The 23,649-nt window shown below is 47.1% G+C and overlaps 1 protein-coding gene across 2 annotated transcripts in view; it reads right to left on the bottom strand.

Moving 5' to 3' along the window:
• GALNT17 (polypeptide N-acetylgalactosaminyltransferase 17) overlaps positions 1 to 19,790 on the bottom strand; it is a 443,347-nt gene extending 423,557 nt beyond the window's left edge. Inside the window, exon 1 of one of the 2 annotated variants that reach the window (XM_073792034.1) lies at positions 17,990 to 19,790. In XM_073792034.1, the coding sequence (XP_073648135.1) occupies positions 17,990 to 18,227 (238 nt within the window). In that variant the 5' untranslated portion in view covers positions 18,228 to 19,790. The remainder of the gene's footprint in view (positions 1 to 17,989) is intronic. The other variant, XM_033839681.2, reaches the window with a different exon arrangement.
• Positions 19,791 to 23,649: the final 3,859 nt, after the last annotated feature.

Here is a 23,649-nt window from a genome sequence, read left to right as displayed (position 1 = left end):
ACCTCTTCAGTTTGTCTCATCTTGAAAAATGCCAGTTCCTAACAGGCAAAGGCGTAATAAAGACAATGCATGTACTATTTAGTTGTTTATAATTGCAAACAACTTAGCCATATTTCAATACTTATCCCTAAGCTCCAACATGGAGCATAAGTAGTGTATGATTATAATCATTCCATCATTCTGTAAATAGAACATTGGGACACTGAGAAATAAGACTGCTTTCTTAAAGCCAACAGCAGAGACAGAGAAGCAGGTCTGGAGCCGGGTGGTTTTTAATTCAACCGCCTTACACCACCCAACTTAGCGTTCAGTATTTGCTGATACATTAATCAAGGATGAAGAGAGATTGTCCTGTGACTCAGGGAGACTAGTGTTCCAAAACCTGCCTAATTGAATTAGTCAGGATGATTAACACTAGCTGTCGTAACAGATAAGCTCCAAGATCTCAATGGCTTAACACAAATGTCCAATGCACAGAGATATCAAGAGAGAGCTGGGGAGGATGGGATGATACTCTGTTCCACACAGTCATTCAGGGACTGAGGATCCTTCCATCTTGTATGCCACCAACAGGTAGACTCCAAGGCTACCACAGGAAGGTAAGGAGGGAAGGCATGTACGACCCCACAGGATATTTTGTGGGCCAGGTCTGACAGTGGCAGACATCACTTCCTCCCATCTTCCAATGCCCAGAACTCAATCACATGCCCCCCACCTAACTGCGGGGAGCGTGAAGATTCACTCTGTGCCCAAGAGGAAGAGACAATCTCCTGGTGAACATGGCATTGACTCTGCCACCCCAACTAGAGACAAAGGTAGTTCTAGGCTGCCTGATATCAGCTTCTCTAACCCAGACCCTGATCTGGTATAAATGATTCCATAAGAAAGATTGCCCCCACCCTTCTAGGAACTCCAAATGAGAGTTCTACACTGCACACGTCAACCCAGGTCTGTGGCCTAGATCAAGACGGTGAACAGGAAAGAGAAGAAGGGTGCATTGGGCCAAAGGGCGTACCTTCTAGACATGCGGGAACCACATCAGTCATCTGCATCAGCTTCATGTTGACACACAGCTTTGAACCCCCCCGCCCCCCCCCACACACACACAACTCTTGGGCCTGGGCCCTTAGCCGCATGGTGTGGCTCCTACTCAAGGCTTGGTATCCAGTAAAATATGACCATCAGAAGATTACACTGCATCTTGCCCAATTAAAGCCACCATGATACCCATAAGATGAAGATTCAATGGTAGGGAGGACACAGGGCAGAAGTCAAGAACAAAGCCTGCCTGAGGCCTGCTGAGAGTTGCCCAAATGAAGAAGAAATTAACAATGCACACTTGTTAGCACTCTTGTTGTGCCAATTCCCTTGCAAATACAAGCAAAACCTTTCAATTAATAGCAATTTCACTTTTCTCACATTTTGTTCTAATTATGGGCGGGATCTAAGGCTCACACAGCATAATTTAGAGCTCTAGAATTAACAGCTTTACAACTTTACACATCAGTAGCTGCTAAGCCTAAGGGAAGCAAGGGTCCCTGCTGCCCTCCTGTCACCGCACTCCCACGCCCACCCCTCTGCAATCCCTGGACCGGCCACCAACACTACTTGGGACTGAGTCCCATGCCCAGAAGTCAGCAAATGCCAACTTCACAAAGGAAGACACAGAAAGGCAGCTGGTGGGTGTCTCTGGACAACTGATTTCTCTGAGTTTCAGCTTCCTCAACTGCAAAATGGGTATAATAGTGTACACAGGTCTGATGTTGAATTAAGCAACACAGAACACTGGATATGCATTAGATGCCAATAAAAATACTGCATACGACACACTACAGTACGCCTGCGTATTTACAAAGTCCATATATTGGGTTTCATCAAATCTAAGATGCCTTCAATTGCAAGTGGCACTATTTTTATGCACCAAGAAAGGGGGGAAGTGCCGCCAATTAAACTATGACACATCACTGATCATCAAATGAATCTCAATTTCAGAGATGTAAAAGTGTGCACCTTAGCATTGAAGAAATATGATTACACATGGTGGTGTCAACCTATGAGACGGCTTCAGGTCAAATCCAAGTTAACCAGAATGCCCACGGACTTAGTATTCTAGTTCACTGAATTTCCAGAGAACAAAGAGTCTTGCTTCATTTTAATATTTGCTGAGAAGGTATTGGGGGTGGAGAGAGGATGGCAGACACCACAGATTCACAATGCAAACACCATCCCTTCTCTCCTTCTCTTTGGCCTCCACCATACTTACTTTCTCTGAAAAGCCACTGTTGTCTTAAAGCAAGGTTAGTCGTGTGGCCATTGTCTGGACCACATGAGCCTACCAGGAAGACTTCTGGAAAAGATTTTCTTTCCTGATTAAACAATAGGAGATGTGGCCAGTGGTACAGTACTTCCTACCTTGTACAATGATGCAATGACTGCAACTACCACAGCCATCTTGTAACCATGAGAAAAAAACAAGGAAATATAATGAACTATGACATTATAATGTCATCATGATGACTTCATGGTTCTAAACCAATACTGGTGACCACTACTTCTGCACTTGCTAAGTGAGAACAAGTTACTTTCTGATGAATTAACTCCTAAATGACATGGAGAAGGATTTTAAAATATACACAGGAATACTACTCAGCCATAAAAAAGAATCAAATTTTGTCCTTTGCAGCAACATGGATGGACTTGGAGGATATAAGGCTTAGTGAAATAAGTCAGACAGAGAAAGACAAATACTCTATGATATCATTTATATGCAGAATCTAAAAAATAAAACAAACAAGCAAATATAACAAAGAAAAAAAAACAGTCACAGATATTGAGAACTGACTGGTTACCAGTGGGGAGACAGAATGGGAGAGGGGCAAGATAGGGTTAGGAGATTAAGAAGTACAAACTATTACATGTAAAATAAATAAACTACAGGGATATATTGTACAACACACGGCATATAGCCAACGTTTTATAATAACTATAACTGGAGTATAACCTTTAAGAATTATGAATTCTTACGTTATACACCTGTTAACTTATATAATATTGTACATCAACTGTTACTCAATAAAAAATAAATAAATAACAATAATTTTTAAATGAATAAAACCTATTCTCTTGCAAACTGTTACCATGTAAATGATTCATTCTAATGCAAGGCACAGATAAACAACAGCTAAAAGGGACTACCCTAGTGGCACGGTGGTTAACAATTCACCTGCTAATGCAGGGGACAGGGGTTCGAGCCCTGGTCCAGGAAGATCCCACATGCTGCAGAGGAACAGGGCCCATGTGCCACAACTACTGAGCCTGTGCTCTAGAGCCCACGAGCTACAAGTACTGAGCCTGCACACCACAACTACTGAAGCCCATGTGCCTAGAGCCCATGCTCTGAAACAAGAGAAGCCACCACAATGAGAAGCCTGCGCACCACAACAAAGAGTAGCCCCGGCTCACTGCAACTAGAGAAAGCCCACATGCAGCAACGAAGACCCAACAAAGCCAAAAATAAATAAATCAATAAATAATTTTTAAAAAACAGCTAAGGGCTTCCCTGGTGGCGCAATGGTTGAGAGTCCGCCTGCTGGTGCAGGGGACACAGATTCGTGCCCCGGTCCGGGAAGATCCCACATGCCAGGAGCAGCTAGGCCCGTGAGCCATGGCCGCTCAACCTGCACGTCCAGAGCCTGTGCTCCACAGTGGGAGAGGCCACAACAGTAAGAGGCCCACGTACCACAAAAAAAAACAAAAAAAAAAACAGCTAAAAGCAGACCCAGAGGGCAGAGAGCAGAAGTAAGAAGAACTGCAATCCTGCAGTCTGAGGAATGAAAACCAAATTTACAGAAAGACAAACAAAATGAAAAAGCAAAGGACTATGTACCAGATGAAGGAATAAGACAGAACCCCACAAAAACAACTAAATGAAGTGGACACAGGTAACCTTCCAGAAAAAGAATTCAGAATAATGATACTGAAGATGATCCAGGATCTCAGAAAATGAACAGAGGCAAACATTGAGAAGATGCAAGAAATGTTTAACAAAGACCTAGAAGAATTAAAGAACAAACACCTAGAAGAATTAAAGAACAAACAGAGATGAATAATACAGTAACTGAAATGAAAAAACACTAGAAGGAATCAACAGGAGAATAACTGAGGCAGAAGAATGAATAAGTGACCTAGAAGACAGAATGGTTGAATTCACTGCCACAGAACAAAGAAAAAAGAATGAGAAGAAATGAAGACAGCCTAATAGACCTCTGGAACAACATTAAATGCACCAACATTCACATTATAGGGGTCCCCGAAGGAGAAGAGAGAGAGAAAGGACCTGAGAAAATATCTGAAGAGATTATAGTCGAAAACTTCCCTAACATGGGAAAGGAAATAGCCACCCAAGTCCAAGAAGTGCAGAGAGTCCCAGGCAGGATAAAGCCAAGGAGAAACACACTGAGACATATAGTAATCAAACTGACAAAAATTAAAGACAAAGAAAAATTATTGGAGATATGGGGATATATGTATAGCTGAGTCACTTTGTTATAAATCAGAAACTAACACACCATTGTAAAGCAATTACACTCCAATAAAGGTGTTTAAAAAAGAAGAAAAATTATTAAAAGCAACAAGGGAAAAATGACAAATAACATACAAGGGAACTCTTATAAGGTTAACAGCTGATTTCTCCACAGAAACTCTACAAGCCAGAAGAGAGTGGCATGACATATTTAAAGTGACAAAAGGGAAGAAGCTACAACCAAGATTATTCTACCCGGCAAAGATGTCATTCAGATTCGACAGAGAAATCAAAAGCTTTACAGACAAGACAAAGCTAAGAGAATTCAGCAACAGCAAACCAGCTCTAGAGCAAATGCTAAAGGAACTTCTCTAAGTGGGAAACACAAAAGAAAAGGATTTACAAGAACAAACCCAAAACAATTAAGAAAATGGTAATAGGAACATACATATCAATAATTACCTTAAATGTGAATGGATTAAATGCTCCAACCAAAAGACACAGGCTCACTGAATGGATACAAAAACAAGACCCATATATATGCTGTCTACAAGAGACCCACTTCAGACCTAGGGACACATACAGACTGAAAGTGAGGGGATGGAAAAAGATATTCCATGCAGATGGAAGTCAAAAGAAAGCTGGAGTAGCAATACTCATATCAGACAAAATAGACTTTAAAATAAAGAATGTTACAAGAGTCAAGGAAGGACACTACATAATGATCAAGGGATCAATCCGAAAAGAAGATGTAACAATTATAAATATATATGCACCCAACATAGGAGCACCTCAATACATAAGGCAAATGCTAACAGCTATAAAAGAGGAAATTGACAGTAACACAATAATAGTAGGGGACTTTAACACCTCACTTACACCAATGGACAGATCATCCAGACAGAAAATGAATAAGGAAACACAAGCTTTAAATGATACAATAGACCAGATAGATTTAATTGATATTTATAGGACATTCCATCCCAAAACAGCAGATTACACTTTCTTCTCCAGTGCACACAGAACATTCTCCAGGATAGATCACATCTTGGGTCACAAATCAAGGCTTAGTAAATTTAAGAAAATAGAAATCATATCAAGCATCTTTTCTGACCACAATGCTCTGAGATTAGAAATAAATTACAGGGGAAAAAACGTAAAAAACACAAGACACATGGAAGCTAAACAATACGTTACTAAATAACCAAGAGATCACTGAGGAAATCAAAAAATACCTAGAGACAAATGACAATGAACACATGATGATCCAAAACCTATGGGATGCAGCAAAAGCAGTTTTAAGAGGGAAGTTTACAGCAATACAATCGTACCTCAAGAAAAAAGAAACATCTCAAATAAACAACCTAACCTTACACCTAAAGGAACTAGAGAAAGAAGAACAAACAAAACCCAAAGTCAGCAGAAGCAAAGAAATCATAAAGATCAGAGCAGAAATAAATGAAATAGAAACAAAGAAAACTATAGTAAAGATTAATAAAACTAAAAGCTGGTTCTTTGAGAAGATAAACAAAATTGATAAACCTTTAGCCAGACTCATCAAGAAAAAGAGGGAGAGGACTCAAATCAATAAAATTAGAAATGAAAAAGAAGTTACAACAGACACCGCAGATATACAAAGCATCCTAAGAGACTACTACAAGCAACTATATTCCAATAAAAATGGACAACCTGGAAGAAATGGACAAATTCTTAGAAAGGTAGATCTTCCAAGACTGAACCAGGAAGAAATAGAAAATATGAACCAACCAATCACAAGTAATGAAATTGAAACTAATTAAAAATCTTCCAACAAACAAAAGTCCAGGACCAGATGGCTTCAGAGGTGAACTGTATCAAACATTTAGAGAACAGCTAACACCCATCCTTCTCAAACTCTAACAGAAAACTGTAGAGGAAGGAACACTCCCAAACTCATTCAATGAGGCCACCATAACCCTGATACCAAAACCAGACAAAGATACTACAAAAAAAGAAAATTACAGACCAATATCACTGATGAATATAAATGCAAAAGTCCTCAACAAAATCCTAGCAGACAGAATCCAACAACACATTAAAAGGATCATACACCATGACCAAGTGGGATTTATCCCAAGGATGCAACGATTCTTCAAAATATGCAAATCAATCAATGTGATACACCATATTAACAAATTGAAGGAGAAAAACCATATGATTATCTCAGTAGATGCAGAAAAAGCTTTTGACAAAATTCAACATCCATTTATGATAAATACTCTCTAGAAAGTGGGCATAGAGGGAATCTACCTCAACATAATAAAGGCCATATATGACAAACCCACAGCAAACATCATTCTCAATGGTGAAAAACTGAAAGTATTTCCTCTAAGATCAGTAACAAGACAAGGATGTCCACTCTCACCACTTTATTCAACATAGTTTTGGAAGTCCTAGCCACAGCAATCAGAGAAGAAAAAGAAATAAAAGGAATACAAATTGGAAAAGAAGAAGTAAAACTGTCACTGTTTGCAGATGACATGATACTATATATAGATAATCATAAAGATGCCACCAGAAAACTACTAGAGCTAATCAATGGATTTGGTAAAGTTGCAGGGTACAAAATTAATGCACAGAAATCTCTTGCATTCCTATACACTAACAATGAAAGATCAGAAAGAGAAATTAAGGAAACAATCCCATGCACCACTGCAACAAACAGAATAAAATACCTAGGAATAAACCTAACTAAGGAGGTAAAAGACCTGTACTCAGAAAACTATAAGACACTGATGAAAGAAATCAAAGATGACACAAACAGTTTGAGAGATATAACATGTTCTTGGATTGGAAGGATGAATACTGTGAAAATGACTATACTACCCAAAGCAATCTACAGATTCAATGCAATCCCTATCAAATTACCAATGGCATTTTTTATAAAACTAGAACAAAAAATATTAAAATTTGTATGGAGACACAAAAGACCCCGAATAGCCAAAGCAATCTTGAGGAAAAAAACAGAGCTGGAGGAATCAGACTCCCTGACTTCAGACTATACTACAAAGCTACAGTAATCAAGACAATATGGTACTGGCACAAAAACAGAAATACAGATCAACGGAAAAGGATAGAAAGCCCAGAGATAAACCCATGCACATATGGTCAACTAATCTATGACAAAGGAGGCAAGGATATACAATGGAGAAAAGACAGTCTCTTCAATAAGTGGTACTGGGAAAACTGGACAGCTACGTGTAAAAGAATGAAATTAGAACACTCCCTAACACCATACACAAAAAGAAACTCAAAATGGATTAGAGACCTAAATGTAAGACCGGACACTATAAAACTCTTAGAGGAAAACATAGGAAGAACACTCTTTGAAATAAATCACAGCAAGATCTTTTGTGATCCACCTCTTAGTGTAATGGAAATAAAAACAAAAGTAAACAAATGTGACCTAATGAAACTTAAAAGCTTTTGCACAGCAAAGGAAACTATAAACAAGACGAAAAGACAATCCTCAGAATGGGAGAAAATATTTGCAAATGAATCAACAGACAAAGGATTAATCTCCAAAATGCATAAACAGCTCATGCAGCTCAATATTAAAAAAACAAACAACCCAATCCAAAAATGGGCAGAAGACCTAAATAGACATTTCTCCAAAGAAGGTACACAAATGGCCAAGAGGCACATGAAAAGCTGCTCAACATCACTAATTATTAGAGAAATGCAAATCAAAACTACAATGAGGCATCACCTCACACCAGTCAGAATGGGCATCATCAGAAAATCTACAAACAACAAATGCTGGAGAGGGTGTGGAGAAAAGAGAACCCTCTTGCACTGTTGGTGGGAATGTAAATTGATGCAGCCACTATGGAGAACAGTAGGGAGGTTCCTTAAAAAACTAAAAGTAGAATTACCATATGACCCAGCAATCCCACTACTGGGCATATACCCAGAGAAAACCGTCATTCAAAAGACACATGCGCCCTAATGTTCACTGCAGCACTATTTACAATAGCCAGGGCATGGAAGCAACCTAAATGTCCATCAACAGACGAATGGATAAAGAAGATGTGGTACATATATACAATGGAATATTACTCAGCCATAAAAAGGAATGAAATTGGGTCATTTGTAGAGACGTGGATGGATCTAGAGACTGTCAGACAGAGTGAAGTAAGTCAGAAAGAGAAAAACAAATACTGTATATTAACACATATATGTGGAACCTAGAGAAATAGTACAGATGAACCGGTTAGCAGGGCAGAAATTGAGACACAGATGTAGAGAACAAATGTATGGACACCAAGGGGGGAAAGTGTGTGTGGGGGGGGGGGTGAATTGGGTGATTGGGATTGACACATATACACTAATATGTATAAAATAGATAATTAATAAGAACCTACTGTATAAAAAATAAATAAATAAAATAAAATTCAAAAAAATAAAAGCAGACCCATACAGAGTACAATCAGAGCCCAGAAGAAGGAACAATTAATTCCAAAAAAGTGGCAGGGAAGGTTTCGGGGAATAAACGGCTTCTGAATTGGTCTTGGAGAATGCATGAGATTTTAATAGGATGGGGTGGGTGGAAGGGGGTATTATTCAAAATCTGAGAGTTAAAAGACCCTAAAGTCACGTCGCTTTTATTTATACACTTTGGTCCCTAGAAATACAGAGAACTAGAACCTGGTCTCCTGACTGTTCCTCACACTTTCTACCAGGGAGGTACAGCGCCTAACAAGCCACGTGTGACCACAAGACACCCCTCAGTAAACACTAATCACACGATTAGCCATTGTGTTGGAGGCAGGGATGGTAGGAGGCTCTTCTGGAACCTTGCTCCCTATTAACTGTCAGCACGCTCGTTTGTTGGCGTGTGGCTGTTGGCCGCCTGTAATTACGGCCGCGGTTTATTACTCATGCATGGCAAGGCTGAGGCTCTGCAGTTAGCCATGACAGGGACATTATTAAAAGGGAAAACTTCTCTATCAGTGGCTAAACCAATTGTCATCCACATGTCAAGCAGTCTAAAGACCTGCGAGGGGTAATAACGAAGGCAGAGGAAGGTCTTTCAACCAAGTGAGTCCTGCATCTTTTTTTTAAGTGCTACCCTGCATTCGGAAATGCTTTCCCTGCTGAGGGAGATCTTGTCCCCATTGTCAAAGGTCACCCTGTGGGGAGTTGGCTCCCCTGATCTTCTGAGTTCCATCATCTGGTCCCCTCGGCAGAGGAAGCAGGTCCTACCCTGCAACATGGCACTCCAGCTGGATCCATGAAATGCAAGAGGACCCAGATGCCTGGTGGTGGTCTCAGAAGGCAGACTATGGGGACTGTGGCTGCAACAGCCACAGTTGGGATAAAGCCTGCAGGCAGTGGGCTGCTGCCACGGCAGCTGGAGTGGACAGGCTTCTGTGTCATCTGAGAGCAGCAGCGGGGGATGGGCGGGAGGAGACAGGTTTGCAGCAGAGAACTCCTCCCATCCATCACCACCTCCCGCAGAATCCCTCCAGCCCACCCCACTTCCTCTGGCTCAGGAAGGAATGGGGGACAGAAAGGGAGACCTATCATCAGGTGCTAGACAAGCTCAGGGTCAAGCTAAGACTGCAGAGTGTGCGTCGTAAGGGCGCCAACCCCCGCCACGGTGGGTCTTTCCTTGGGAATCAGCCGATCCGGGACTAGGGGGTCACGGGGTGGATAGAGGAGAGGACAGGGGTGGACAGAGGTGAGGACCCTGGAGGAGCTGGTAAAAGAACTCCCGACAGGCTCGCCATGGGAGGAGCTGTCCAGGCTGGATGTGGAAGGATGGAGCCACAGGGAGGGAGAGAAAGGGGCATGGCTGGGGGCTGAGTACACCTCAGTGAAGTTGGGGGTCCGGTGGGGAGCACCCAGGTCAGAGTGCTGAGAGCTGATTCAGATTTCCCAAAGGGAGCAACTCCAGATGCTGACTCTTAGCTGAGGATGTGGCCAAGGAGGGGTTCTGAGGTGAGGGGCACCTGGCATCACTGAGGATTGGAGGGCTGGTTGAGCCCTGAACCAGAGGCATGGCTGGCTCAGCGATGCCAGCATCTTCCACCCACTACTGGATTCTAACTCACTTTCCCGCCTATTCGCGCACACACTAAACCCCAACGCAGCATCAGTCCCCTTACATCAGTTCAGTGACCTGTCACCCAACGGCTCCCCACGTCTACAGAACTACATCCAAACCAGACTGAGACTGAAGCCTGGCTGGGTCCAGCCTCCACTTAGTCCTCTCAACAAGTTCCACTTGTTCCTGTGTCCTCACACACATCTCTGCCTCTACCCATCCCCCTTGCCAGTTGCCCTGCAGATTCCCAGTCCTGGGCCCTGACCATCTTCTATGATTTGCTTCCACATCAGGTCCCCAGGTGGTGTCACTGCCTGGGTCCTCTGTTCCAGGTGTTAAAATTTCTGAGTTCTGTCGTTCTTGTTCAACAGACGTTGGTCAAGAACCTCCTGTTTGCCAGGTCAAGTCTCAGCACCCCCATACTCATTTAATATTCCTCTGAGATCTAACATATACCTGGTAAAACAACAAACGCATCCTTCCAACTGGACCACAGATGTCTAAGTATGTGTGGCATCTGCATCTCTCTGTATCCTGGCATCTAGCCTACACCCAGCAGTGAGGAAGTGCTCACAAACACATGGAAATGACCAACATTTCTGTGATGGGATTTGACATGCAGAGGCTACCATATCTTCTCCCCAGCCTCAAGAGTGGTCAGCCAAAGACACCATCATTATAAGCAGAAGACGGAGAGGAAGAAAGGAGGAGGAAAGAAACAGATTTCAGCCTCAGACAAACGCATGGAAGAGAGAAGGATCCCACGTTAATTCAGAGTCTAAGCAACTTTGAGGGAAAAGGACCTCCCTCGCCCCGTCTTGAGATTTACATCTCAGGTAACGACGACCACACACTGCCTCAATGTAGCACAATGGTTCATGCATTCATTCCCGAAATGTCTGCTGAGCACCTACTCTGGGCCAGGGCAGTTCTCAGCATCAGAGAGACGACGGGGGGCGAGCAAGCAAGATCCCTTCCTTCAAAGAGTGAGCATTCTCCCAGCCGCCACGCATCAGGCCCCGTGGCTCACGCTGTACATCTTGAATCCCAATTCATCCTGACTCACAGCGACCCCATTTCACAGCTGAGAGGTGGGGAGGCTGGCCCAAGGTCACACAGCTAATAAGTGACAGAACCAGAAATCAAACCTAGTCTGCCTGCCACCCAAGAGGACACCCCTTCTTCCAATATTCTATTCTTTTTTTTTTTTTTGGCTGCATTGGGTCTTCATTGCTGCACGCGGGATTTCTCTAGTTGTGATGAGCACGGGCTACTCTTCATTGCGGTGCACAGGCTTCTCATTGCGGTGGCTTCTCTTGTTGCGGAGCACAGGCTCTAGGCGCACAGGCTTCAGTAGTTGTGGCACGTGGGCTCAGTAGTTGTGGCGCACGGGCTCTAGAGTGCAGGTTCAGTAGTTGTGGCGCACAGGCTTAGTTGCTCCACGGCATGTGGGATCTTCCCGGACCAGGGCTCGAACCCGTGTCCCCTGCATTGGCAGGCGGATTCTTAACCACTGTGCCACCAGGGAAGTCCCAATATTCTATTCTTAAAGGCTCAGAGGTTTCTGATCTTAGGTGTTTCTTCACTCAACTTGGGCTTCACTGCACCCACATTCCACCTCCCCGTTGTCACTCTTAGCTCTAATTACAGAGCCTTCTTCCCGTCCACAAAGGACACTCCCGATTTGGCAACAGCAAAGGTCAGGTGTTGGAGTTCTTCCTCGAGAATGACACTGGTGGCCTCTCCCCGCTACCTCTGGGCCGGGCAGGCGGCAGGTGCCCCCGCTGGCAGGGTGCCTGTCACACACACTGGCCAACACAGATGCGCCTGTATCTGAGGGTTTTCCAAGAACTGGGCTCCCCATCTCTCCAGGAGCCACCAGATGTGATCAGTCCATCGGAGGTAAAAGAAGTGAGCGTCCCTCCGGCACCCAGGCTCTGGCTCTGCTGACCAGGCTTCCACACACCTGAGCCCCTGCCAGCCACCAGGCCCTGAGGAAGGTCTGCACGCAACACCTAAGGCTCGCATTGCCCTGGTTTCCTTCTGATGCTCACTCCAAGGAGGGATTTTAATACAAACATACACCCTCTGCCCTCTTCCCCTTTACCTCCTTCCCATTGGAAACGCTGGTACATTCCGGCTCAATAGTCTATATAAGCATATGTATATTCCAGGGAAGAGGAAACAGCTCAAGGCCAGCTCTGGCATCCAGGAAGAGATGCTTTCAACACACGATCCCTCTCCTTCTGGCGCCAACTGGGAGGCCCACAGAGCACATCTCTGCCTCTGTCCCTCTGCACCAACTCACTCTCCCCGCCTGGTGGGCGTGGCTGATGAGGCAGGCTGGGTGGGCTGCACGTGGGTTGTTTGGGAACGTGCTGGTTTTCTGCAACTCCGACTCCAGCTTCATCTGCCTGTGTGGCTTGGAGGCAGGACTGGGCTGGGTAATTTTGACTTCTCTCCATGCCCGCAAAGATATTCAATTTCTTCGAGCAACCCTACTTCTATTCAATATCCTTCTGAAAACTAAATTTGGAACCTAACCTCAATCGACTGCATTTCCTCTTATGACAGCGGGGCCCGGGGTTTACTGGACGAAGCAGCCACACGTGCCCCTGTGATTCACCGCACGGGGGTGCAGGTGAGGGACGGGGTCACCAGCCAGGGCTCGGGGCTTGCATGGGGCACAGGACCTTCACGCTGCCTGCCCCATCAAGGGGATGCTGGACCTGGGAAAGGTACCGTGATATTCAGGAATCTTGACTCTGCCCCTCGCTTGCTGTGTCATCCCAGCTAAGTGACACAGTATCTCTGTGTCTCACTTTTCTCAGCTCTAAAATGAGAGAAACCAGTAACTTCCTCAGAAGGTAACAGACAGCCAAAAGCCCTGTACAGAGTTACACGGGAATTCTAACAAGAAATCTATCCCTGTGTCCATTTTCCTTATGCCAGTACAAAACCACGATTTAAAAAAGAAAAATTTAACACGGTATTATTTTCTTCTGTATAATCGTTTTGCATTTTCCAAAATTTCCACAATAAAACATGAATTAATTTCATTCTAGAGAAAGAAAGGAACATAAAACCATCATGATAAAATCACACATTCAAAGGAAACATACTGAAACGTGCTGGTCCCTAACCTGGGAACTGCTTCACTTCCAGGGTCCTCCCAAGGGTCTGATGCTCATTAGTCAGGATCTGGTGAAGGACCAGAGCAGCCTCAAGATGGCACAGGCAAGACGGCGGGGACAGGACGGCACAGGCAAGATGGCGGGGACAGGATGGTACAGGCAAGATGGCTACCTCACACTCAGTCCCCCCAGCTAAGTCTTCCCAACTCATTCCCCTCACCACATCCACCCAACCCAATCCAGCCTTTACAATGTCAAGGTTATTTCCTCTGTGGCTATCATTTACCTCCTAAAACTAGCTCCCATCCGATTAATCAACCAATACACCTTTGGTGCCCACATTATGTACAAGGTGCTGTGACACATGTTGAAGGATGGAGGTGGTATTAAATAACCCAATATATGGTTCGAGACCTTAAAAAGCCTGCAGTCCAGTTCTGCACTCAAAAGATAAAGCCATCGAGGCACAAAAGTCAAAGCCATGGGTGCAAATGGACACAGAAAAGAAAGCTTCAAGCACCCTGGAGCAGGGAGAGCTCAGACCGTGTGGCTTCGCACCACTGCCCACCCCCAGGTGGTGACCTTGAGCCAAGCTTTAAAGGATGGATGGATGCAGAAAGGAGGCGGGGAGAGCAAACCAGGACAGCTAGCACTTCTCAAAGACGGGGGCTGAAACATGGAGGCTACATCGTAAGACAAATGCAGGGTTATTTCAGCAAAGTAGATCAGTCTTGCTCGAAGAGGCCGAGGCACTGGGCCAGGGCGGGAACATGGGGTGGGGTTGGGGGGGGGGCGGGCGGCGGGCCTGACTGTCAGCCTCCAGGTTTGACCATGGTTCCTTAGGAAACACAAAACCACCGGAAGGTCTTGGGCCCTTTGGAAGCGGTGCTTTCCACGCAGACAGCTGGAAACACAGAAAGGAGGGGCGGCAGGGCCCTGGGTTAAAGGGTCCTGCAGCAACAGTGAGGGGGCAGCAGACGCAGCCTCACGGAAAGAATGGAAGGGCAGGTGCAAGAGAGTCTGGAGGGACAAAAATGAACTCATCTCTGTGTGCTTTCCCCTCCATACCAGCTTTTCCACTTTCCCTTTCAAGTGTCCTTTTCAGCCTATATTAAGAAAAACAAAACCATAAAAACGTGTAACTGATTTTCAAAAGGCAGGCACTGAGAGTCTTAGCGGAGAGGCCAGTTCTGAGGAAGTCTGGGTCATCCCTGGCCCCCCCAGTGCAGGGGCCCCTCTCAGGACACCCAAGGAAACGTTCCAGGAGTGAGAGAACACTGGAGATGGCTGTGCTGTGTCCCTCCTGCTTGAATTTCATAAGGGTCCACTGGAAAGGTCTGAGAAATCGGAGGCATCATTGAAACACCAGCTCCCACTTGGTACCCAAGGGGCTGGACCCAAGTGGCTCTGTTCCTCCTATGTGCCCAGTGCCGGGCTCTCTCGAGCCCTCCATTAATCCCTGAGGAATAAAGAGCACCAAGGTCAAGGTTACCTTCTCCTCCTTCAGTAGCAAGAGGTGGAGACAGGCTGCAGAGCCAGTGGACACGGGAATCCAGGTCCCATCTCCCAGGCACTCTCCCGCCACAGCAGGAGACCCCGGCAGGCCTGCGGTATCAACAGGTGGGGCACGCTTTACCCAAAACCAGCACAGGCAGAGGATGGAGCGCTGGGGGGTGGGGTGGAGATCAGGAGGGTCGTTACAAATGACACTGGCCAGCCAGGAAGAGAACAGCTAGCCTGAATTCCCGGCTTGCCCAGGAAAAGTTCTCAACCCAGCCTTCCTCAGAGACTGCAGGTAAAGAAAACTCATCTTCCCACCCCACCACACCCAACCCAACCCAACCCAACCCAAGCAGTCCCAAGTGGAGGACAGCCCCAAACCCCCAGGGAATCGCTTACCAGGCAGGGGAGTATACAAGGAAAGAAGCCGAACCCCAGCCCATCTGAAGCAAACTCACAGCTTCCCAGAAGTCCCCACCCCCACTCCAACCAACAGGCAAATGGATTTTCCTCTTTACTCCACCTGGCATAGGCAGTAGAGGGCACTGGGCCATGGTCCAGGCCACAAGCTTGTCGGAGATGCAAAGTCTCGGGTCCCCACCCAGATCTACTTAATCTGAGATTCTTCGGTTGGGCCTAGAAATCTGCATCTTAACAGGCCCTCCACGTGACCCTGACACATGCCAAAGGTTGAGACACGCCAGTGCAGCAGCTGAGAACCTCAATCCTGGCACCAGACTGTCCAAGTTCAATTCCCAGCTCTGTCATCCCCTAGCTGGGTGGCTGTGAGCAAGCTACTTAGGGGGAAGTATCAGCACCCATCTCCTAGGGTTGCTGGAAAGACAACGAGTCCCTGCGTCTTAGTGGCACTTAGTAAATACCCTTTAGAATTTTATTATTTTTATTTGGGGCACTGGGTGGGCGGGGGTATATCATATTTCATTTCCTAATTGAAACGACTTGTGTCCCTGGGTACAGCCTGACACTTGAGGGAACCAGCTATCTTGCACTCTCTCTTTTGGGTCTTAAGGATTGGTCTACGGCACAGATCTGTGTAAAATAATAAGGCCCATCCCATAAGCATCTAATTCCTCCAGAGATGAACTGTGGGCTTTTGTTTCATTCTGTGCCTTGGTTCTCCAACACTCAGGAGAAGAGCTCCCACAAGAACCCCACAGGGGACACCTACAGCCAGGCCACACCTACAGCTGGGCCCCGCTACCTACAAGGGGTCAGTGGGATTGCAGCGTCCCACTGCAGATACAAGTTCAAGGTACCCCCCGGATACTTGCTGAATGATATCAAGAAAACCAAGGGGTCCTTTCAGAGGGTGCTTGGAAATCTGACCCCCTCCCACCAGGAAGGACCCAGAGGGAGCGCTGGAAAGCAGAAAGAAGACAATATGGTGACACCCTTCGCCCTGCCTGCCACTGGACTGGTTTCTTGCTGCAAATGCAGGTAGGACAGTAGCTGAGTCAGGTCTTACTAATGCAGAACCTTCTTGTAATCAAAATGAATACTCCTTATACCTAGGAGGAGACAGTAGATAGAAGTTGTCAAGAACACAGGCTCTTTGGTCAACCAGACATGGGGTTCTGACTCCAGACTCTACCACTTACTAGCAGCAGGACATCAGGCAACTCAGTTAACCCCTCCAAGCCTCCTTTTCTTATTTCTGATACGGGGAAAGGAAAGAACCACCCTGGACTGATGTGACCACTCAGCGAGATAACGCACTTGGAACAGTCTTGGCACTGTGTCTGGCACAATAACAATTCCACCACTAATTATTATCATTATTTTTATGACTATCAGTAGCTCCGGAATTACCATGAGGACATGAGTTAGAAGCTCAGCAAGGGAGGTGGTAGCCTTGACTCTGACTTGGATACCAGTCACATGGACCCTGGAGAGCTGTCCATACTCAAGTGAGTAATACTCTGATTTTGGGGGCAGCAAATGTCCAATGAGCCATCAGTTCCTGGACCAGATGTGACCAGGGTATATTAAAAGTCTCCCTCTTCTCCTGAAGCGCTGAGGAGAACGTTTTATAGGGGGCAGACTCTGACAACTATCACTGATTGGATGGTACACCTCTCTTTGCTACACTCTCTGAAATCCTGCTTCCCCAACCCACCTCAAACTTTAACAATTGCCCTCGGGCAGCTCTCTCGGGAGAATCCGAGCGTGTCTTTAATAGCAGGTTCTCCAAGGCAGCTGCGGGAAGGGAGGAGTCCTCACTGCTAGCCTGCAGCCCGCCTCCTAGACAGATAACATTCCTCCAACCTACTACCGAAGCGCGTTAGCGCCAGACCTGAGGCCTTGACTTTTGCAGACATTTAAGCAGGCCAATGTCCCTCCCCTGTCCGACCCCACCAAACGCTAAGCTGTAAGAGCTCTTTCCTCCCTTAAGTCGCCTGCGCCTCCAGTCCCATTTGGCCGCACGTCTACTTTCCGCACTTGGGCCGGAGCGGCCAGGTAATCATTCCTGCACGCAGAGACCGGGAGCCAGCTGTGCTGACGTGTTTCCACGATAAAAGCAAACTTACAGCTGGAGAACAGAAAAGAAACGGGTAATTCTTTCCAGGAGCCCTGGCCTCCTGGCCGAGACTGGGCAGGAAGAGTAAAAGGGCGCAGAGGAGCCAGGAGGCGCTTGCCTCCCGCACCGCGCGCAGGGCCTCCGGGGGAAACCCGGTGCCCGGCCCGCCCGCGCCGAGCCCTGTGGGCAACCGCGCGCGTCCTTACCATTCAGTTGCCGGTAAACAATGTCCTCGAGCAGCGAGAGGCGCTTCAGGACCGCATCCTGTATGGGGCTGGCGCTCTGCGCGCTGAGGTTGGCCGCCTCGGCGCGCGGCCGAATCTCGTGGAAGGCGTCTCCGCTGCGCACAGAGATGGGCCGACACTTGGCCAGGAAGAGCACGAAGCCGGCCACCGCGATCAAGTTCAACACCAACAGCACTTTGACTCTTCTCAGTGAAGCCATCAAACACGCCCGGTCGGCCCTCGCCCCGGACCCGCGCCCCCTCGGGCTCCGGCGAGGCGCGGGGCAGCCGGGGGCCGTGCGAGCCTCGCGCTCCGGACGTCTGGCGAGGATCCCAGCCGCTCCCGGCCCCACGGCACGGCGGCTAGAGCAGCGGAGACGGTTGGGAGGTCCGGGCGGTCGCGGGGAGAGCTAGATGGCTCACACTGGAGGCTTCGGTCTGCAGAAGTGCTCCCAGAGATGATGCCTGCTCAGTCCACGGCGCGCGGCCCCTAGCAGGCGCCTCGGCTTCTTGCCGAAGGGCCGGGGGTCTCTCCTCTGCACCACCAAGTGGTTCGCCGCTGGACCTTGGGTCACCGGGAGCGGGGCTGCCAGCGCAGCGGACCCCCGGGGCCCGCGGGCCGGCAGGCGGGGCTGCCCCGGCGCCGCAGCAGGAGCGGCGCGCAGGTGCCGGGCTCAGGGTTCGCCGCCCGCCCGCGGAGGAGCGCGCCGCGCCTCGGGCCGCACAGCCACAACCCTAGTCCGCAGGCAGCCGTCGTGGCGCGTGCCCCGCGGTCTTCAGCCGAGGACCGACTCCCCGGGGCGGGCGCCTTTGTTCCGCTCACCGACCCGCTCCATCGCGCCGAGCTGAGGAAAAACCCGCGCCCAGGGCCCGCATCCTCGCGGCTCCGCAGTCACACTCAAGTCTCGATTACTCTCAAAGTGGGGGCAGCACTAGGGGGCGGGCGAAGGGGCAGAGCGCAACGTCCTCTCCGCCCCTCGCGCCAGGGGACACCCCACCCCGCCGCCAAACTCAACAGCGCGCACAGCGCCGCGGGCTCCCGGACACGTTCCAAGTCCCGAGCCCACGCAGCGAGTCTTCTGGGCCTGCCGGTCACGCCGGCCTCTCTCCGAGCTGGCGCGTTGGGAGGCTAGCCGGAAGGAGTAGTCGGACCTCAAAAGTCACAGCAGTTCTGTAACCCCCTCCACGAACGTCGCGGGGAGCGCGGCGAGGAGGGACGCGCGCCGTCGCACCCTCCACTCGCCAGAACAGGCGGCGCTGCTCTTCCCGCGCCCCAAGGAGCCAAACGCCGAGTCTTCTAATTGGCGGACGCGGTAATACCGCCGCTGCGGCAAGGAGAGCCCACACTGCCCCGGGGCGCGAGAGCCCGGAGGGGAAGCGCAGGTGGCGGCGGAGGGCGGGGCGCGGCCCGAGAGGACCGGCTGCAGCGCCAGCTCCTCCTCCGCCGCTGCTGGCCACCCCTCTCCCCGCCAGCCAGTCGGCCACCGCCGCCCGCAGGCTGCTGGACGCACAGCTCCCCGGCTCGCCGGCTCTTGCGCGTGCACCCGGAAAGGCTGGGGGCGCCTGGAGAGTGCGGACCGTGCGGGATGGGGGCAGTCAAGTCATGCTGACGGCTGCCGCGTTGGAGGGACCCTTTGGTTCTCAGCACTCCCCGAGCGGGCGGGTTTGTTCCATCCTGGTTGGCGATGAAGACATCCCTTTCTGTGCTCGCAGCTCCGCTTTGCGTGGCCAGGAATGGCTAGAGGGAAAATCTGGCCTGGAGACTCGGATTCTGTTACTTTGGGAGCCAGGCCGAGCGTTAGTGGGCTGGGTGGGTTCCCTCCGTGTGAGAATTCTCATCGTACAGGTTACAGTTTCTGTGTCCACTCCCACCTCTGTGCGAATTTTATCGTAAGAACAATATTTTGTCTCTTGGATTTCCGAAATCTCTTCCTCTTCCCAAAGCCAGGAGCTCCAAATGCTGGAATACAAAACCCCGCGTTGATCCATTTAATTCCTTGGGCCTGAAGCAAGAAATAAGGCTGCCAACTAAAAAAGATCGGGCAGCGAAGCCCAATAAATCTGGTGGTCTCCACCTTACCATTTCGATCTCATTGAAGTGTTTTGTTGTTGTTGTTGCCGTTGGGTTTTTGTGTTTTGTTGCTGATTTATTATTTGAGATGTCGATTTTCAACATAGAATCTAAGTGAATGAAAAAATATAACAATCTTTTAATTCCCTTGGAACTCTGTGTCCCGGTTCAATAGGTTTTGCTTTGTATAATCTACAAGAAAGTGAATACAAAACTGTTAGATGAAAAAGGCACATCAGAAGCCACAAGGGACAGTGTTTAACCCCACGGTTAGGGCAGGAAAGGGGTTGAGTAGGAAGAAACCTGAGTTTTTGAGCAGTTTATAAGGCAGGCACTGGGCCACGCACCCTCTCCATGTTATCTCACTGAATACCCAGCTGAGTTAGGTGTTATTATAACCACGCTCGGAGGGAAGCTAGCACAATCAAGGGAAGCTTCTGCAAAAATAATTTTGGGGCATTTGTTCATCCACAGGACTGCAGCTGGAGAGGTTGAGGCATTGGGCTAGGGTGTCCCAGTAGTAAATGGCTCCAAACCGTGGTGGGTCTGACTCCCAGGCATATGCATATTTGGGATTAGGAGACGGGAAGTAAATTAGAGGAAATGGCCTCAGAGTAATGGAGATGTTTCCAGGCAAAATTCAACTTCAGTGAGATTTCTTTTCTCCCTCTAAAACCAGAGGGTTTTAAACCCAATGAGTGACCCACTGTCATGGTCACACCCTGAAGCCTGTCATCACACAGAAGTGCTGCACTCATGCAATCCTGCACTAAAATCCCACCCTGTGCCCACTGCTTTCCTACTCCCAATTCCAACCAAACAGGTTCTCCAGCCACCAGCAACCCCTCTCTTCCTCCCCAGTATTTCAGCCCTTCCATGCCCTCTTGAGTTACTTCTCTACCCTTCCTGGTTACTCGAGACCTGGTTACTCATTTATTTCAAACACATTTCCAGTAGTGGCCCTGATTCACACACACTCATAGACATGGTCTCCCACTGTGCCCCCAGTTTGGCAATCCCCACCTCTGAATCAATCCCACCCAGGCAAGAGAGGGCACCTAGGGAAAACCGTATCACCCCAAAGCTTGGGGACATTACCAACTGGTGGTGTATAATGTGAGCTGGATCCTTCATTCTACTCAAAAACACTGTTCCATGTCTTTCATCAGCTCCTCTCCCCAGAGATGTCCAAGGTAGACCAGAAGTCCATAAACACCCCTCAGTCAGATACAGAAATTTGTGTGTGTGTATCATTTGGGTATTTTTTCTGGGGGGAAAGACCCATAACTTCCTTCAGATTCTTAATGTGGTCAGTGACACCCAAATTTTAAGAACCTGCCTGGCATATGTTAGATATGCAAAAACATAAGCAGCTGAATATTTATTGCATGCCAGCTGCTTATGAAACCAGTGGTACCAAGGCACACAAGGTTGATAGAGCTCTCCGGTTGCTTGCATATCTCGATGGAAGAAAGAAAACTCTGGACTAAAGCCAACATGCTTGTATGAATGAAGGTTGAACTGATGTGAAGGGATGGAACTAAATAGTCTGCCCGCTGAGTAAATTCTCAGGCCTAAAAGGAGCACATAGCCACTTGAACTACATACACAGAGATTAAAGGACCCATTGACAGAGTCATCAATTACCATGTGCCCAGAGGCTCCCAGAGGGATGAGTGACCTCCCTCAATCAATGACTGCCATCTGTCTACATACCATTTGCCCCCAATCCAGCTACTAAAACCAAGGAAATTATACCTCAGTGGCTGTGTGGTCTGTTCACCAGGGGATCTGGGTTTTATTACCCGTTACCAAGAAGCAAATCAATTCTCGACTTTAAAATAAGAAATTTCTCTTGGATGGCTCCAAAAATCTTCCCTAAGCATAAAATTCAGTTAAACTACAAACAACATTTTTTAAAAGAGGTTTATTGGTATATTTGTTTATTTAGCAAACAAAGGAAGGAGATTGATGTATTTCTGTTCGTAGGACACCAAGGATTTTGATTCCAGATACATTTTTCATTCATCAGCCATGGCCCAGAAGATATGGAGCTCTGACTGGACTGTTACCCTTGCTCCTGTTAAAAACCTCTCGCATCTCAGCCTAATCCATCACCGAAGTTAAAAATACTTGGCCATCCTGGGACTTCCCTGGTGGTCCAGTGCTTAAGACGCTGTGCTTCCAATGCAGGGGGTGCAGGTATGGCCCCTGGTCAGGGAACTAATATCCCTCGTGCCATGCAGCCAAAAAAAATAAATACTTTGCCATCCAAATATCTTCTTTGGTGAAATGTCTGTTCAAATCTTTGGACCATTAAAAAAAATCAAATTGTTTCTTATTGTTGAGTTTTGAGAGGTTTTTGCTTTCGTTTTTTTAATAAATTTATTTATTTCTGGCTGCATTGGGTTTTCGTTGCTGTGCGGGCTTTCTCTAGTTGCGGCGAGCGGGGCCTACTCTTCATTGTGGTGCGCAGTCCTCTCATTGCGGTGGCTTCTCTTGCTGCAGAGCATGGGCTCTAGGCACATGGGCTTCAGTAGTTATGGCATGTGGGCTCAGTAGTTGTGGCTCACGGGCTTAGTTCTTCCCAGACCAGGGCTCGAACCCGTGTCCCCTATATTGGCAGATGGATTCTTAACCACTGCACCACCAGGGAAGTCCCCTGAGCGTTCTTTATGTATTCTGAATACAAGACCTTTGTAAGAAATATGGTTTGCAAATATTATTTTAATTCTATTAAGAATGTTTTATGCAGAAGAAAAGCTTTTAATTCTAACAAAGTCCAGTTCATTATTACAAAAAATACTTGGAAGTTCATCCAGGAAAACCCGGGGTTCATCATTCTCCAGAGGCTTTGCCAATCTACTTAATCTTCCAGAAACAGAGAGGTAGAGACTTCACTCTCATAAAACCCTGAACATTACAGCAGATACTGGAATTGTCATTTGGTTTTTTAACTGAGATATAATTGGCATACATCATTATGTTAATTTCAGGTGTACAACATAATGATTCGATATTTGTATATATTATGAAATACTCACCACAGAAGTCTAGTTAACATCCATCACCATACAGAGTTACAAATTATTTTTCTTGTGATGAGAACTTTTAAGATCTGCTCTCTTAGTAACTTTCAAACATACAAATAGTATTATTAACTATAGTCACCATGCTGTACATTGCATTCCCATGACATTTGTTTTATAGCTGGAAGTGTCTACCTTTTGACCACCTTCACCCATTTCTCCCACCAGTGCTCACCTCTGGCAACCACCAATCTGTTCTCTGTACCTATGATTCTGGGTTTTTGTTTTTGTTTTCAGATTCCACATATAAGATGTTGTATAGTATTTGTCTTTTTCTGTTTGACTTATTTCACTGGAGGTTTTGTTTGTTTGTTTGTTCGCTTATTCTTTTTTCCCAACTTTATTGGCAATATTAATGACCAAAAAAATTTGAGAATCTAAAGTATACAGTGTGATAATTTGATATATGTATGCATTGTGAAAGGATCCCACCGGAGTTTCTTTTTAAAGGAAAAAAAAAAGACAGAATCCATCCTTTCCTCC

This window comes from Tursiops truncatus, chromosome 15 (assembly GCF_011762595.2).
Source record: "Tursiops truncatus isolate mTurTru1 chromosome 15, mTurTru1.mat.Y, whole genome shotgun sequence".
Lineage (NCBI taxonomy): Eukaryota > Metazoa > Chordata > Mammalia > Artiodactyla > Delphinidae > Tursiops > Tursiops truncatus.
Note: the sequence above shows the minus strand (reverse complement) of the source record. Positions and strands in the feature narration are given on the sequence as shown.